At 57.3% G+C, this 17,284-nt stretch overlaps 2 protein-coding genes across 8 annotated transcripts in view; one reads left to right on the plus strand and one right to left on the minus strand.

Moving 5' to 3' along the window:
* The window catches only part of LOC122204271 (60S ribosomal protein L6-like), a 738,693-nt gene that overhangs the window by 537,589 nt on the left and 183,820 nt on the right, over nucleotides 1–17,284 (plus strand). The window lies entirely within an intron of this gene.
* HECTD4 (HECT domain E3 ubiquitin protein ligase 4) overlaps nucleotides 1–17,284 on the minus strand; it is a 190,776-nt gene that overhangs the window by 4,096 nt on the left and 169,396 nt on the right. For 6 of the 7 annotated variants that reach the window (XM_042911721.1, XM_042911718.1, XM_042911719.1 and 3 more), the window contains 13 exons: nucleotides 15,528–16,834; nucleotides 14,328–14,535; nucleotides 12,079–12,302; nucleotides 11,840–11,991; nucleotides 10,351–10,457; nucleotides 9,754–9,877; nucleotides 7,279–7,469; nucleotides 6,082–6,228; nucleotides 5,395–5,514; nucleotides 4,536–4,691; nucleotides 3,053–3,156; nucleotides 2,724–2,945; nucleotides 112–275 (listed from right to left, as the gene is read on the minus strand). In XM_042911721.1, coding sequence (XP_042767655.1) covers nucleotides 112–275; nucleotides 2,724–2,945; nucleotides 3,053–3,156; nucleotides 4,536–4,691; nucleotides 5,395–5,514; nucleotides 6,082–6,228; nucleotides 7,279–7,469; nucleotides 9,754–9,877; nucleotides 10,351–10,457; nucleotides 11,840–11,991; nucleotides 12,079–12,302; nucleotides 14,328–14,535; nucleotides 15,528–16,834 — 3,226 coding nt within the window. The remainder of the gene's footprint in view (nucleotides 1–111; nucleotides 276–2,723; nucleotides 2,946–3,052; nucleotides 3,157–4,535; nucleotides 4,692–5,394; nucleotides 5,515–6,081; nucleotides 6,229–7,278; nucleotides 7,470–9,753; nucleotides 9,878–10,350; nucleotides 10,458–11,839; nucleotides 11,992–12,078; nucleotides 12,303–14,327; nucleotides 14,536–15,527; nucleotides 16,835–17,284) is intronic. The other variant, XM_042911717.1, reaches the window with a different exon arrangement.

Below are 17,284 nucleotides of genomic sequence, written 5' to 3' on the forward strand. Positions count from 1 at the left end.
CACCCTTCCTGGCACCCCGCGTCCTGCCCCACAGCCGTCCCTCTGGTGAGATCCATCACCTGACCCGGCCCGGGCCGCCCGCCCCACCGCTCCCCTCGCGCACACACTCACGCCACGGGGATGTGCCGGCCGCGGCTGCACAGCTCCACTTCCTCGCCCGTCATGGTCAGGTAGGTGAACCTGCAGCAGGGCTTGGGACCCTCGGGGCTCTCGGTGGCCAGGTGCTGGGAGGCGATCTCGGCACACAGGGCCTCTAACTCCGTCTCGTCGTTGATCTGGAGGGCGGAGGCAGACGGAGGCTAATTGCCTGTCCTGCTCCCAGGGTCCCCGGGAAGACGGAACCCCGATCTCTAGTCGGGCAGACACCAGGCACTGTTTGCACGGGGACCACCCTTGGCCATTATGAACGTGCACGTGGCACGGGCCTGGCCAATCGGTTTGCCGGGAGTTCAGGGTTAGGTATGTGGCCCAGGCCACCTGAGACCTCACGAAACCCAAATTGGAGGGCTTTTCCTGTTACCATTTGGAAGCAGCAACGCACTTTCACTGGTGTGGACATGACTCTAAGATGTACATCTTGTACTACTAGGGGCCATCTTGAAACCAATCACTGAGGACATTGTTTGAGCACCAGGATTCAGCCTTGCCTGAAGCCAAACCTACATCCATGCTTAGTTTTATTTATTTTTTACGTGTTCATTTTTTCTTTTTAACATTTATTTATTTTTGAGACAGAGAGAGACAGAGCATGAATGGGGGAGGGGCAGAGAGAGAGGGAGACACAGAATCGGAAGCAGGCTCCAGGCTCTGAGCCGTCAGCCCAGAGCCCGACGCGGGGCTCGAACTCACGGACCGCGAGATCGTGACCTGAGCTGAAGTCGGACGCCCAACCGACTGAGCCACCCAGGCACCCCTACGTGTTCATTTTTGAGAGAGAGACAGACACCGAGTGTGAGCAGGGGAGGGGCCGAGAGGGAGACACAGAAGCAGGCCCCAGGCTCTGAGCTGTCACCACAGGGCCCGACGCGGGGCTCGAACTCACAAACTGCGAGATCGTGACCTGAGCAGAAGTCAGGCGCCCCGATCCATATTTAGTTTTAAAAGCAAATCATTTAAAAACACCAAAATTAGGGTCCAAAAGACACTGAGGTGCCTGCTGGGCTACCGAGGAGATGCTGGGATCTGGCCCAGAGAAGAACAAACTTGCCCTTCTGGCATGTTGAAGGTGACTGGAACGAGTACCAGAAGTTCAGAATCTCTCCGCCTGGTCTGTGTGCCCCAACCCTGCTGTAGCCTGGTGTCCCAACACACTCTGTGGCTCTGCCCAGAGCCTTCAGAAAGAAGTCTCGGCTGGACGGTCTTCCTGGACACTGTCATATCCCCCCCGCGCACCCCAGGCCCTTGCTGCTACCCACAGCCCCAGGAGGACTTCTTGAAGCAGTGCCGGGCAGGGACCCCATTCCCTGTCAGCCCCATTTCTGCCACTAATCCGAGATCCTGGCTTTGGTGCGCCCTCATGCCGGCTGCCCTCAAGTGGCGGCTCAGGGGAGGACAACAGACAGCCTGGCCACGAGGCCCCGCAGAGGGCCCAAGTTTTGTGCCTCCTTCGGCTGGGGTTCCCGTCGAGAGCCGCCTCGGCCCGGCCTCAGTCTGCTCCCCTGTGAACACAGGCAGCGGGGGAGCCGAGGGGAAGGGCCGGGGCAGGGGCACCACCACACTCCGTCTCTAGCTTGAGGAGGCTTTTCAGCCAGACGGGCCTAGGTTCCCCCCGTGGCTCTGTTCCCAGCCCACCCTCCTCTCTGAGCCTCCCTTCCTCCCGGCCTTGTCACGAGGACTTGTGCACACAGCCCTTCGGAACAGGGCCTCGCGTATCGGGAGAACAACCTGGAAGCTTCCTACGGCTGGGGCGAGAGCCCAGAGCCCGGCCCACGGCAGGCCACCGCGACCGCTAACCGGTGGACAGACCTGAAGGGCTCCCACGGGCCCAGCTGGCAGCCTGAGCGCCGACCGCACCCCCGCCAGGGGGCCGGTCAGACATGGCGAGCTCTCACTACCTCTTTGTGTCCCCGGGCACGAAGAGGACAGCTACGTTCCCAACTCTGTCCCTGGCCAATCCCAGGTGACCCCCAAGAGCCGGTCTCCTGTGCTCTGAGGCCCTGAAGCCAAACTCTCTTTTATTTTTGAGAGAGAGTGTGAGCGGAGGAGGACCAGAGAGACAGGGAGACACAGAATCCGAAGCAGCTCCGGCTCTGAGCCCTGATGCGGGCCTTGAACTCACAAACCAGGAGATCATGACTTGAGCCGGAGTCGGACACTTAAACCACCTGGGCCACCCAGGCGCCCAAAGCCAAGCTCTTAAAAGTGAAAGTGGGTCCACTTGTAGGAGTCCCCACCCCGACATCCCTGCCTGCTCAGTCAGCTGCCGGGAACCCTTCACCCCTGTGTCCTTGGGAGGCCCAACAGCAGCAGATGGGCAGTGACCGACGTGCCCCAGCAAGCAGGAAGAGAAGCCAGAGACGCTTCTGTCCCCACAAAGCAAGCCCGGCAGAGACAGCGGACGTTCCCTAACGTTCTCTGGGAGACCCCGGTCGGTCCTCGGGTGGAAGCCTGGGCTCCCGGGGTTTGGAGGCCCAGCAAATGGCAGATCACAGAGGCAGCCACGAGCCCCGGGGACACTGCTCTGGAGTTCTGCTGTCCCCGGAATAAATGCCTCACTCACTTACGCTCTCAAATTTCTTGACGTAATTGTAGGTGAGTATGTCTGCTTCCTGCAGGTCTTGGTCAGGGTCCAGAGGCTCACCCACCAGAGTCTTCCAGAAGGAAGGCAGGAGGTCCAGGGGAAGAGGGACGTCTGCTCGAATCGCAATCCCCAGCAGCTGGCCCAGGAAGTGCAGGAGCTGCTCCTCCCCGTAGGTGATGGGGCTGGGGGTCAGGATATACTTGCCCTGGACACAGAGGCAGAGATGCAGCGACTGCCGGGCGCCTCTCCTCCTCCCCGGGAACACAGGTCCCGGCCACTGCCCCGCCATGGCCCGCGCCTCGGCCGTCTTACCTTGTTTTTGTTGACGGCTGAGCTGGGGCACAAGAGCAGGAGGGACAGTGAGGAGCTCTGCAGCTCTTTACACACCTGCCACAGGAAGTGCCGGAAAGAGCCGCCTGCGGGACACATGGAGGCTGATGGGCATCGGGGGCATCGGGTCCCCGCCGGCCCGCCCTGCCCGCCCAGAACGGCAGCTCCTTTGCCGGCCTGAACTCGGCTGCGGCGGAGAGAGCGCTCGCCTGAGGGCGGGGAGACCTGGGGTCAAGTCCCGCCGGGCCACTTACTGGCTGGGTGACCCCCAGGTCATCACTTCTCAGGGACCCAATACGTCAGAGGGGGACAGTCACCGTACCTACGTCGCAGGCTAGTTTCAAGGAGTCAGAGAGACCGGATGCAGAGCCCTGCGTATCTGGCACCGCCGTGAGCTTACACGGATCCGCGGGCTCGTTTAATCCACCTCCGTCGCTCCGGGTTGTACCAGGAGTGGGGCCGCCCGTGCCACTCCGCGCTCCCCTCCCTCCCCCCAGGCCCAGGTGCCCAGTGTCTATCTGTTCAGTGAGCAGCGTCCGGCTGAACAGCCTGACGCACGAACGCCCGCCAAGGGCGACCGGCGATCATCAGCATCTCTGCTGCCGTCATTCCAAACGTGCCTGCGGCTTTCTTGCCAACTCCTCTCTGTGGCTGGGTCTCCTCTCCCCTGTGCACCCCCTGTCAATGTCCTAAGGTCAGGAAGCTTAGAGGACAGCTGTGCGTGCCCACTGCTTGGTCGGAGCCACGCACGGGACGCGCCTGGGGACAGATGTCCTCACTCAGCTTCCACGGAGAAGCAGGAGACCCCGGCCTGCTGAAGCCGCCAAGGGCTGGGCTTGGGAATCGGACAGACCTGGCTTTGAACCCCAGCTGGCTGCCCGACCTTGGGGACACTACTTGGGCTGGCAGCGTCCCAGTTTCCCCACCGGTCCAGTGGGACGAGGCCGGTCTCTTGTGCAGTGTTGGTGCTGTGAGGAGTGGAAGGTGCTGAGCACGCGGTCCTGAGAGCCGGCTGTGCCCGGAGCACGCTACGGTGCCGGTTGGTGGCCCTGGCCAGGCCCCCGAAACCGGCCCCCGGGCCCGGGGTGGGGGAACCGGCGCTTGCCAGGGACCTCCGCCCAGTGCCGTCCCAGCTTGGGGACCCCACCTCTGGTGAGCACTAGGGCGGTGCCCTTCGTGCCGAACGGACACAACAGAGACACCCTCGGTTTGGGTCGGCCCTCTCCCCCGGGAAGGGCCGCTGGGCTCAGAGTTCGGATGTGTCCCATGGGAGACGGGGGCACTGGGGAGCCCTTCGGTCGTCCTGGCTTCTGCAGAGCAGGCTAACAAGGACACAGCTTCCTTAGTCTCGCCAGTGGGGGGGACTGTGGGCAGTTTAGACTAAAAATAACTCCAAAAATGTTCTCATTTTCAACACAGCCTCCGCCCGAACTGGCTGCAGAGCCCGGCGGGGGCCGCCACTTACTGGTGCCGTGGACCTCCTCCCCGGTGAAGCGGATGTTGAAGGCGTAGGTGGGGTCACCGCCACTGGCCAGCTTGACACAAAGCTGGGATGAGGGCACCGAGGCCAGCTGCCTGGCAGCCTGGCAGAAGTAGGAGTTTTCAGAAGCTCTGATCTCCCCTGGGAAGAGAGAGGAACCAGTAACACCCCCCCCCCAACCCCCGCCCCGAAGCACCTTCCTCTGCTCTTCCGGCCCAGGACGGACACCTGGCCGGGCCTTCGGCTGCCTCCTGGCCCTCTCCCTGCCCCTGGTCCTGCCGCCTTGCCTTCTCTCCGCTTTTGGAACATCTTCGTGCCTTGGCCGTGTGGCTCCCAGCCTTCCCTCTGTCCCCGGGGAAGGGGGGGGGGTGTCCTCCCCATCTGTGATCCTCTCCCCTCCGGTTCGTGTCATTTGTGGCACGTGTGGGTTCACGTGTCGTGGCAGACTCCTGGCTGCCTCCCCAGTAGCCACTCGCCCCAATTTCTCCGATGCCAGAACCCTGACTCCGGCAAGCCCACGGCCAACCAGAGTTAAGTGTACACATCCCAGCCTCCCCTGCAGTTAGGTGTGGCCACGTGGCAGGCCTCCCGGGAGATGGGAAGCCAAGGCGAGCCTCCAGGAAGTGGAGAGCTCCTCCCCTCGCTCTTGCTGCCAGGAAGGCAGGCTCACTAGGGGACCCTGAAGGTGGGAGTCACACACTGGGACACTGGAGGAGAAAGACGAAGCAGCCAGATGGATATCTGGACTCCCTTCTTCTAGAGGTTTCTTTTCTGTGCAAATCAACTAAATCCTTTGTTCGATCACAGCTATGTTGTATTTTCTGGCCCGTACAGCTAACTTTACCTCCCACGATTTCCAGGGGGTCCAACGTGATCTCTGGAGCTGCATGGTCAGCTGTCCTCTGTGCGGTGGCGTTTAGCACCCGATTCATGACCGTCACCTTCGTGTCGTAAAAGATGAGCCCTGCGGGGAGGAATGTGGGAGAGAGGCTGGGATGGGGCTGCTCGCCTTCCTTCCCTGTGGCCTCTGAGGCCCGGCGGAGGACATGCTGTCCCCTTTGGGTCTGTCTAGTCTCTCCTGGGATGCCCTTCAGGCCCCTGAGGCACTCAGGTGTCATGGTCCTGACCTTCCGGGAGGCAAGTTCATAGTATCTGCTCAAATGGTAACGCACGAACCTTGACTCTGTTGTGTCCAGGAACACCTAGTTGGCAGATAGCGAATCAGAGCCTTATATATTTCTAAATAACCTGAAAACTTCTTGTTTTTAAGCTTTATTCACTTAAGTAACCTCTACCTTCAGCATAGGGCTTGAACTCACGACCCTGAGATCAGGAGCCGTGAGGTCTTCAAACTGAGCCAGTCAGGAACCCTTGAAAATTTTAGAGAATTTAATTTTTCAGAGCATAGCTGAAGTAACCGCTCTTGGCTGGGAGCGCCGTTCCTGGGGACACACGTAGGTCACATGTAAAGGAGAAGGGTCATCCCGGGCAGTTGCTGGGTCTGGCCGCGGCGGCGGGCGCAGGCACTGACCTTTGGCCTCCTTCAGCAGGGCGGCGATGCTGTGGGCAAACATGGGGGTCTGGCGCAGCTCCACCAGAGGCAGGAAGAAGGTCTCCAGCGTGGTGTTCAGGGACTGGAGCAAGGCGAACCGCAGGCGCAGGCTCTCGACGGGCACGTCTGCAGGGCACGGGGGGCGGTCAGGCCGAGACTCTCGGTCACAAACGGACTCAAGTGGCCCCCATCACTCGAAGCGGCCATCAGGAGTGGGCACTTAGGGGGGACCGGGAGGCTCCCGCAGGGCATCTCATCCCCGACACCCAGAGACGCCAGCAAGCGTGGCCCTCAATCTGCCCGAGCCTGTGCCGAGCAGAGGCAAAGGCGGGAGGCCCTGCCTGACCAGAAGGGAGGCTCGGGCGCTCAGGGAATCCGAGGGCGCCCCCTCCCACCTTGGCCTATCTTTAGGGCCCTGCAGAGCTGCTATTTTTAATTTTCAACTTCAAAATAATGAGACTTCTAGGAAGCCGCAAAAGTAGTACAGAGTCCCGGGTACCTTTCATCTGCTTTCCCCCAAAAGCGACACATGTCAAGACCAGGACACGGAGATACTGGCACACTGTCTTACTTGTTCACGCTCACGTCCGTCTCCTCTCCAGCTGGGAGAGATGGACATCGGGACCACGTCTGGCCCACGTTTACCTTGGAAGTATCAGGAAGAGAGCGAGCAAAGGCCCAGGCCGCGTGGCTGAGCAAGAGTGGGCAGACTCAAAACCGCCTGTGGCACACACCCGCACAGGCACAGAAACAAGCCCAGCGGTCACCTTCCACGGAGGGATTTACGGAGAACGTCTGTGGGTGCATTTGTGCGTGCACACGCACTCCTAGCTTTTAGTAAAGACACGCCGCGTGCTCTCGTAATGGATAATGCCTCTAACGCGCACGGCCAACTCTGAGCCCCGCCCCCTCGCCACCGACTCCAGCAGGGCATCCACCGCGACCTCTGGGCGGAGGCCCGGGTGCGGTGATGGGGCGTGGTCACCCAGCAGCACCCGCGGTTTCCTTGCAACGAGCACAGTGAGGCCTCGTAAACTTTTAGCTCGGCCACAGTCCCAGCTTCGTGCCTTTCTCTCCCTCTTCTTTGCCCACGGGGTTCACGGCAGGTGCGCCTACCCCTGCGGCGGCGGCGCAGGGGACGGTCCCCGAAAGCCAAGACCCCCGGGACCCACATACTCAGGAGACAGGCCACTCTGGGGTCGGCGGCGTCTGCGGGGTCCAGATACACCTCGTGGGGGTGGAGCCTCGCGGGCGTGATGGCGAGATGGCGGCACAGCCGGTTGATGTACTGCACGAGCGCCACGTCCATCTCCAGCGTCCACTTCCTTGAGGCCTTGTGCGCGTGTCGGACATCGATGCAGGCACACCTGCGGCCGGGGGAGAAGGGCGAGGTGGGGCGGGGCCGCCGCCGGGGACACCGCGGGACTCCTCCTCGGGGTGCCGGTCGCGACCCAGCGGGAGGAGGGAGCAGAGAGGAGGGAGCAGAGCAGGCCGTAGGGGCCGGAAGGGCACATCCCTCCTGGGGGTTGGCGACGCGCGCCCCCAGGTGCTCCCTCCTGCGCGGGGGGGCGAGGGCGCCTGGCTCGGGCTGGGGCTCGGGAGCCCTTGGGCTCAAATCTCGGCCACCTGGCAACCCGGGCCACAAAGGAGCCTGCTTTCCGAGCCTCGGCTTCCTCACCTATACGATGGAACCATAGCGGCAGCGCTGGCCTCATGAGAGCTCGCCGAGGGCGCGCACGGCCAGGGCCCGAGAAGCCACCGGCCGCCGGCCTCACTGAAGCCGTTACCCTCGGCCAGCGGCCCCGTCCCAGGGTTGGCGCCGGGAGCTACGCCAACAGGCAAAGGTGCGTTTGTGAGGGCAGCGCTTTAACTGCGGCCACATCACACGCGACGCAAGTGCCCACGGCTACGGGACCGCGGAGCCCTCTGCTGCGGTGACACTGAATGACGAGGAAGAACGAAAAAGGCAGACGTCTGGTCTGATCCCACTTCCGTAGCACTGAAAAACTCTACCCCCAGAAAATGTTGGGAGACACGTTTACGGAAGCCCCCTGGGCACCGAATCACAGGCCCTCTCCCTTGTGCCTGCCTATACTGCCTGGGCTTTTTATTACGTGCGCGCGTCCTTAACCTACAAACTCAGCTGCTCACCCGAGAGAGGCAGGCAGGCTGGCGGGTGGATGGGTGCCTTAGCTCCGGAGCTCGCAGCACCTCAACTGGGCCACGTGCCGCACAGGGTGCATCCTGCCAGGAGGGCCTTCCTCGGGGCCACAGCAGAACCTCTCCGGACAGGCCGCCTCCGTCCTACCCAAGCAGCGCTTAGAGAGCGAGCTTCCTCTGTGGGGATCCCCTCACAACCCCCCACACTGGCCGCCCTTCGGCCCGGTGTCGGAAGGGGCTCAGGGCACAGGGTGGCCCCGTGACACGCCGGAACGAGCCCTTTAGCTGCAACAAACACGTCACTTGGAAATCCGTTTGTAGTCCCATTTGCACCCTTCCCGCTTCAAATGCACTTTCTAGTCCAAAACAGGTGATTCTACTTTTCAAAAGCCCCCAGAGTTCTCTCTCCTACTGGCTTAGTAAGAAACTCGTTCCTGCCACCATGATGCAGGCCCATCCAGGGATGGACCCGGAGCCTTCCGTGAAGGAACAAAATGGCGGAGCCAAGCAGCAAACGGCTTCTGAATCCTGAAAGTGGCTTTTTTTAAGAGGCATGCTCGAGGCAGCCATTCTTTCCCTGACGCCGGGCACACCTTGCTTTGAGCGCCAGGGGTGAGCGCCGGAGTAGGGCAGGCAGGTGTCTTCCAGTTTGCAGACGTCACGCCTGCCTAGGACTCCCTTGCGGCTAGAAAGGGGAAACCATCCTTGTCTGGCCCTGGGGACCTGGCGGGCAGTGACCTCGCTGCACTCCTCCTGCCTGGGAGGGAGAGAGAGTGGGCAACGGAGACTCGGAGACAACGCAAGACTCTGAGGAACAAAGGGTCTTTGGAAAGAGAAATCATTCCTGTTAGGGGCTGAAGCGTATCTCCCCCCCCACCCCTTTCCTAATGAAGTTAAAGGAGGTCATAAGGGCGGGGCCCAGACCAGCAGACTGGTGTCCTCATCAGAAGCGGGCAGGCAGCGGCCCGTGTGTGCGCAGTGAGAAGGTGACCTTCTGTCCATAAGGCAAGGACAGAACTCAGGAAAAACCAACCCTGTTGAGCCCCTGACCTCCAGAACTGTGAGAAAATGAATTTATTGTTTAGAACAGAGTCTGTTTCCAAACAGGTTCTAACACCCACTTTAACAATTATGAAAAATTTGAAAATAACTCAGTAGGCATTAAGAAAGGCAGACAGAATGGTTCCCTGGAAGGATTTTCTTGGGAATACATCTGGTGGCTGAAAACAAATTTTTTTTTTTTTTAAGAGAGAGATAGCACAAGAGCAGGGTGGGGGAGAGAGAGAGAGGGAGGGAGGGAGGGAGGGAGAGAGAAGAGCGAGAATCCCAAGCAGGCTTCACACTGAGCGTGGGGGCTCGAACCCATATCCCTAGGATCATGACCTGGGCCAAAATCAGGAGTTGGACACTGAACTGACAGAGCCATCCAGGTGCTCCTAAAAACAATTTTTATACAAGGTATCAACTGGGTTGAGAGACATAACTTCTTACCTCTCAAAGTGAAGGTCATAACCACAGGATAAAATCGCCCTCCAGACGCTACGGATGTCTTGCTTGGCCCGGTCAATGACAAACTTGTGAAATCCTTCCAAGGTCAGATACTTCTCCTCAGGGACTGATGGAGAAGCACGCAGACTGTTAGGAGTTTGGTAGAACCTCCCACTGCAGGGGCCTCACTACGTGCCCTCAGACGTCCCTGGCAGGGCCCGATCCACGTAGCGCCCACCTCCCACCCCTCCAGGGTCCGTCACTGACCTGGCACAACCTGCGACCTCATGAGGTCAGCGAGCCACAGCCTGACTCTTCTCCAGCTCTGCTTGGGCCTTTATGAAGCTCAAGTTCTAATGCCCAGTAAGTGCCTTCTGGAAGCGAATTTCTAAGCAGATCTCCAGATCTTTACTTTCAATCACCATCATCTACTTTTCACCTTGGATACACGGTATTTTGGGAGCTGCTGTGCTGACCTCCATAAACTCACAAAGATGGCGTTGAGGCCCTGCCTCACCTAAACCCCAAGGGAGCCCGGCCAGTCAGACAAATGCTGGGTCCAGGGACCTCCCAGTCTCCAGGCCCAAGTTACTCATTCACCTTCTTGTTTTTTGGTGGGTGACTTCTCTGGGTCCTTCTCATCTGGCTTGCTCTTTTCTGGGGACTTTGGCTTCACAGTTGGCTTCTTCTCACTTAAGGCAGTCCTGCTATAGACCAAAGCACTGCAATCAGAATTCCTGTGCCTACACCTTGTCCTGACAGAGGACATGCAGAGCCTCACACGCGCATTAGTTCAGACTCCCCTCCCCCCCCCGCCGGCACCCCCCACGGCCTGCAGTTCCCACAGGGCTGGGCTCAAGACCAGCTCTGTTCTCACCAAGGGGTTTACTGAGCAAATTAGGACAAAATGATGCCTTAACTATGAAAAATCTGAAGGAGATGCTTTTTGAATGTTCCTTCTACATACTTTTGAGCTGCACAAAGAAGCAGTCACTAGTCAGATGTAGCCAAAGTTTAAATTAAAATAAAATAGCAAACTCAATTCCTTGATCATACTGGCCACATTTCAAGCGCCCAATGGCCACCTGTGGCTAGTGGCTACCGCATTCAACAGCACAGACAGGGAAACAGCACAGATTTCCATCACAGAAAAGTCTATTGTACGGTTCTGGTTTGTAAGCACCACTTATATATAATTAATTAACGAAAGGACAGTTGATTTTTCCGATCCTTTAAACAATTCCTCTAGAGACTCCTGCCAGGTCACACTTTGCTATCGAAGATTCAGTTTTGAGTTCCTGAGAGTCATCTGCCTATGTCTGCAGAAAATTCTGTTAATTATGTGTGCACACCCACACACGAAATACTATGGCGCTATAAAAAAAAAAAAAAGGGCACGAAGTTATTTTTGTGTTGATACGGGGTCATCCCCAAGATTAGTAGTAAATGGAAACAGCAAGGGGTAGGCCCTGTGTACAGTATGGAGACATCTGGGAGAACGCTCATGTGCTTGTGTGTACACAGGAGAGTTCTGGAAGGCTATGGAAGTAACACTGGCAATCTCACGGAGGGCGGCAGGAAGGCTTAGATGGAGAAGAGGTGTCGCTTTTGACTGCATATACTGTTGAATTTTGTACTATTTTAAAATTTAAGAAATACACATGCACCAATAAAAGGTTATACACTTAACTGTTACAAGCGGGTTGCTATATATGAAGTAACGATATGTTTTTAATAAGCATTTTACAGTTTTTCTGTATTACCTATGCATTCTTTGTGTGGTTAAAAGAAGTCAGGTTTTTTTTTTTTTTTTTTTTTTTTTTTAAACAATTCTGTACATTTTGGATGCGTATTACTTCAGACTGGCCTGCTTTCCAGCCTGCACGGTCCAGATTTTACTACACTTATGGGTAAAATGGAACACTGTGTCTCTGAGTCGACAAAGCCGGGGACCAAGACAGTGCAGCAGCAAAGAAGAGCCAGGGTGTCTGCACCTCTGGGGAGCAAGGACAGCCTTGCGGGAAAACGGTCAAGGCGGCGGCCCCGTGTCCCCTGGCGGACGCACACGCCGGGCCCCTCGGACGCGCACCTGACACTGTTGAGCACAGCCTTGTCCTTGGCGGGCGGCTTGGTGATGGGCCGCTTGGTGCTCACCACCTTCACGGGGTGCTGCTCCTTCCCGCCCTTGCTGTACTTGCTCTTGTCGAACTTGGGCTTCGGCACGCCGTATTTCCTCAGGATCTGTGGGCACCAGAGGGAGGGAGGGTCCTCGGGCTCAGCCCAGGGCGCACCTGAGGCCCGGCACGCGGGGCGGGGCGGGGCATCTACCTGCGTGAGCTGGTCTTCCAGCACCTTTTTCGGAGGCCGGACGTTGGTGAAGAAGAGGTGGAGGAGGTTGCCTGGGGTCTGGGAGTTGATCTGCTCCTTGCTAAGATAAATGTCCGACACTTTGATGGGCTTTGCCGGTGTCAGGCTCAGCATCTGTTCCGAATGGGCACAGCTCTTAAATATCTCCGTCAGCACCTCCCTGGCACCGGGCACCAGCTTCTCACCTGTTACAAAACGGGGGAGGACGAAACAATGCTGCCGTGAACGTGCTACGTCAGGAGGAGCCTCGCAGCATTTGCTCAGAAACAGCTCATCTTGGAACGTGGGTAACAGACGTTTAGTGGCAGTGAGGAGCAGGCCACCAAAACCTGGTTTCCCCTTCGTGGGCACACACCCCAGCCGCACTCGCGGCCCTCCCTGCTGCTGGGTGTGGTCCTGGGACAGGAGACGGGAGCAATCCTGGGCCAGTCTGCCCTCCTCTGCGCTCATCCCCTCCACCGGCTGCACGGACACGACAACCCCCTGGGACTCGGACCTCGGCACTCACCCTGGATTCTTCCATGTGCAAGAAACACACTTCCACTGGGTCTGAGCCACTGTCCTCTTAGGGCTACTTAGCGCAGCAGTCTAATCTACCTTAACTTCAACCACACATTTGTGACGGGCAGTCCCGAAGGAACAAGAGAGCACCGAGTCTGCAAGTGCTTTTAGTGCAAAGCGCGAGCTGTCGAGCACATCTCGCATTATTAGTGTGCTTCAAGACTTGAGCAAGTGGGAAAAGAAAGTTCCCTTAGATATAAGAAGATTGTCCATGAGCACAAGAAAAAAAAGTTGGATGCTTAACCGACTGAGTCACCCAGGCGCCCCTAAAATAAACAAACTTAAAAAAAAAATTTTAAACTTTACCAGTTTGTTCGTTGTGGATTTTTTGCATTAACTTTGACTTCTATAAATATAGAACCAAAATATTATTTATCTAGATTACAGAGATTTTTGGAGCCCATTAAATTTTGTGCCCAAGACCTCACTTCCCTCACCCTGGTCCCAGCCCTGAGGGAATATTTCAAAATTTTATGATTGGGGCAACAACAAAGCCCATATTTGGTATCATATTTTTGTACTTGTGGAACATGAAACAAATTCTATAATACTACTATGAAATTTCAAATATTCAAGATTTAGAAAAAAAGGACACGGATGAAAAATGTTGAGCAAGACTAGAAAAAAAATAAAAAGACCACACAAAAGACGGTAATCCTAACAAGAAAATAACCACTGTTTCTAAGTGAGGCGAGCCGTCGGCCTCAGACGGGAGTCTGCTGCGAGATTCTGCTCAGCGGGGCCTCGGGGCCCACGTCCAGGATGAACACACCGTATCACACAAAAGAAGCGGGGAAGCCACAGAGGGTCCACCCCAGAGAGTCGTCAGAATGACAAAGTGGGACTTGGTGAATAAAGAGCTAGAACTGTTTCTTCCCCAAGAATTAGAGCAGAGGTGGAGACATTTACTGTCCTCAAGCAAATGACCAAACGATCACCAGCGACGTGGTTGGTATGTTCCAGCTCCACAGGACGGAACACAATGAATACATCTGAACTTGAACAGAGGGAAGCCTGGCTAGATAAAAAGCAAAATGGGACTTGAATGCAAGTCCACTCTCGAGCCCGAAGAGAGTCGTGGCACAGCCGCTCCCGGCGGTCTCCTGGCTGGAACGCAGCGGTGCCCCGATGGCCCTCAGAACCCTGACGACTGCCGTGAGCCGGGCAAAGAACCTCTTGTCCCAAATCCACGACACCCTCCCATTTCTCAAATCACCACCCCTAGAGGTGCCCCCCAAAGTTCCTTTCTCAGGTAAGAGGTTAAAAATAGGGGATATTGAGGGGCACCTGGATGGCTCAGTCAGTTGAGCGTCCGACTTCGGCTCAGGTCACGATCTCGTGGTTCGTGAGTTCAAGCCCCATGTTGGGCTCTGTGCTGAGAGCTCAGAGCCCGGAGCCTGCTTCAGATTCTGTGTCCCCCTCTCTCTCCGCCCCACCCCTGCTTGTACTCTGTCTCTGTCTTTCAGAAATAAACAAACAAAAAAAATTTAAAAAATAAACCAACATCAAAAAAAATTGGGGATATTAGGAAAAAAACAGGGGATATTGGGTACAAAGAAGGGAGGAGAGGACTTTTGCTCATTTTTTCCTGTAAATTTAAAACTGCTCAAAAAACAGTCTATTCATTAAGAAAAAAATCCATAACCCACCTTTAATTGATTTATCATTGAAATAATCTTCTAGCCCTGGGCTCCCCTGAGTATCAAACAGACTCTGATTTACTACAGATACAGTGAGAATCTCCTCCGTTGACATCTCCATCAATTCATCTTCACCGTCCAAACTTGACAAACCGATCAAGTCATTGTTGTTAAATAAACTTGCTCGAATTTTCTCGATCTTGGCTCGGGATCTTATCTGTGCGAACAAAGGAAAGGGTCAGCATCGGAGGAGAGGAATGAATGGCCTTGTTTTCCTTCCCGCCTTTCCCTGAAACCCTGTCCTCGTCTTCAGTGCCGTGAGTGCGGTCTGACCCCGCTAGCTGGCCTCCTCCTGGTAAAGTCTCCGCCACATGCCAGTAGCACTAACTTGGAAGGGAACATCTCAAGTGGAAATCTCTGTCGCTACTCCCTGGCCAGGTCTGTGGCTTTACTCTGATGCCCAGGGAGCTAAAGTCCATGCTCGGCTCGGAAAAAGCCCCCAGGCAGAGGGTGCATAGATTAAGAGAAGCGATTCCAGGGAAGAAGCCAACCACCAGGTTCTTGAGCTTTCCTGTCAGAGCTCCCTGGAAGAGGAAGGTGAGGCACGTTTCCTTCTGAGGGCCTTCCTCTCCGTGTCCAGTGAGGCGAGGACAGTTTTACTCTGAGCCTGAGTCCCCGTACACAAGGGTGCAGGAAGACACAGGAGGTGGGATTTCTAGACAAGGAGGCCCAAGAAGCAGATGGGATCTTGACGTGTAAATGTGACCCGGAAACTCAGAATCTCTCCAGCAGAACGGCCAGTCTGTTCTCACGCTCATCAGTGAAGATCCCTCCCCGCCAATGGCAACATTTACAGCGACCCAAGGCCACTCAACGCTATACCGGCAGGCCTGAGCTGGATCGCGCTTGATGAAGCCCATCCGCCAGGAAAGGCAGGCCCCTCAGACCCCTCCGCCTCCCTCCCACACTCAGCAAGAAGTGCAGGACCTCATGAGATCAGACTTGACATCGCTCGCAGAGATGTGACCTCAAACACGGATAATCAACATAGTAAGTCACTGCGGTTTCCAAGAGCCGCTTCAGGGAGCTCCCTAAGTGCCCCCGGGTCACCTAGCAGTTAATCCCTCGGAAAGGACATTGGAGGGTTTAAAGAGGCTTGTGGGGGTTCAAGCCGCTCATGATTTCAGTGGTTGCGTGAGCAACCGTTACCTCCACGACCGCGAAGCCTTTGATGGGGCGTGCTGCGAGAGGCTGGTTGTCCAGGGACGTGACCGTGTACGCGGAGCCCATGTCCGACACAGAGGCCGTCTCTGCGTTGTCCAGTGGCTCCGCCAGGCTGCCCAGGCTGCCCAGACTGCCAGTGCTGCACAGGGAAATGTCTAGACTCTCCTGGCTGGACACCACGTGGGGCTCCAATACGCCAGGAGGGATGGGCGGCTCAGGGCCTGAGGGCAGCGGATCCACGGAGAGGTCACTGACTGTCTGCGAGATGCCCTGGGAGCTGCAGGTGGAGGCCTGGCTGGTGGAAGCGGACGCGCTCACGCTCATGGCAGGGGTCAGGCTGCTGGACGTGCTGACCTCCAGGCTGTCTGTGCTGGGGAAGCCGAGGGTCTTCTCCGCCTCGGCTTTTCCGTCGCCGCCCTCGGCCTTGTCCTTCGGCTTCCTGGGGTCTTCGTCCTGCAGGGGGATGTAGATCTCGTCTTTGAAGACCCCGCCGTGGGCATTGCAGGCCTTGCGGATAGCCCCTCTGACGATGCCCTCGTCCAGGTGGGTGGGGATCCCGGAGATGACCAGCAGGCGGCTGTGGGCGGTGGGGCCTACCAGCGCCTGGCAGGCGTCAGCGATGGCGTCGCTCGTCACGCCCAGGCCCTGCGGGTCCTTCCTGGTGAGGTGCCGGAGAATGATGAGCAGGGTGAGGGCTCGATGAAACCACAGCATGTCCTCGGGCTTGCTGCCCCCGATGCTGAGCATGGCGGAGTCGGACTCCACTGAGCGCGAGGACTGGCGCTTCCCAGAGGAGGAGGCCTTTTCCCGCTTCATCTTGACTTTTTTCCTCTTAGACAGGAGGCTGGGGCTCTGTGGCGTCTGTCCCGGGGAGGAGGACGAGGAGGACGAGGAGTCGCTGAGGTTGGGGGCGGTCGTCGAGGGCACCCCACTGGCCGTGACGCTCATGTTCGTGGGCAGGGTCACTTCAGCCACCGCCAGGCAGCCTTCCATGAGCGCGTGAAAGTAGGTGGAGAACCTGCCGTGGTCCGCGGCCGCCACCGCCCCGGAGCCTCCGCAGGTGCCGCCCGAGACCCAGCTCTGGGTCTCCTCGTCATACAGCTTATGGAGCTCCGACTGCAGGGCCATCAGCATGGCCAGACAGGGGTTCAGCTGGAGGGCGATGGACGAGGACAGGCCAGCAGGGTGCTTCCTCTGCTCCAGGGCGTGCACCGTGCGCAGCAGCTCCGCCAGGAGATGGAAAACAAGCTCCTTCACACAGGCCGCCATGTCCGTGGTCCACAGGAAGTTTCCTGAGGCGAACAGAAAACAGTAACAGCAGCGGTCACTTGCACGGCCCTGATTCCGTGCTAGGGACTGTTCCCGGCCACGTGACGCACTCAGCCCTCCCGGCAACCTCGAGAGAGAGGCAGGACCTACGCTACTCACAGGAAGCAGAAGCAGAGGCTCCAAGAGCTGAAGCCTGGCCGGCTGGCCCCAGAGCCTGCGGCCTTAACCCCTGTGCCACACGGTCGTGCAGAGCCGGCGTCTATGGCTCACACCAAAAAAAAGTCATTTTCTTTCTCATAAGGTTATCAAGCGAGTTAGTGACAAGTCACGAGAACAGGACTTCCCAAACCGTGAGACGCTTACTCTGGGGGGCACACAATCCAATCTTATCAGCTAGCACAGAAATCCACACTGACAACGTATCCTAACTCCTCTTCCAGCCCTAGTTTTTTCAACAAGAAAGCCTTACTGTG

This window comes from Panthera leo, chromosome D3 (genome assembly GCF_018350215.1).
Source record: "Panthera leo isolate Ple1 chromosome D3, P.leo_Ple1_pat1.1, whole genome shotgun sequence".
Classification (NCBI taxonomy): domain Eukaryota; kingdom Metazoa; phylum Chordata; class Mammalia; order Carnivora; family Felidae; genus Panthera; species Panthera leo.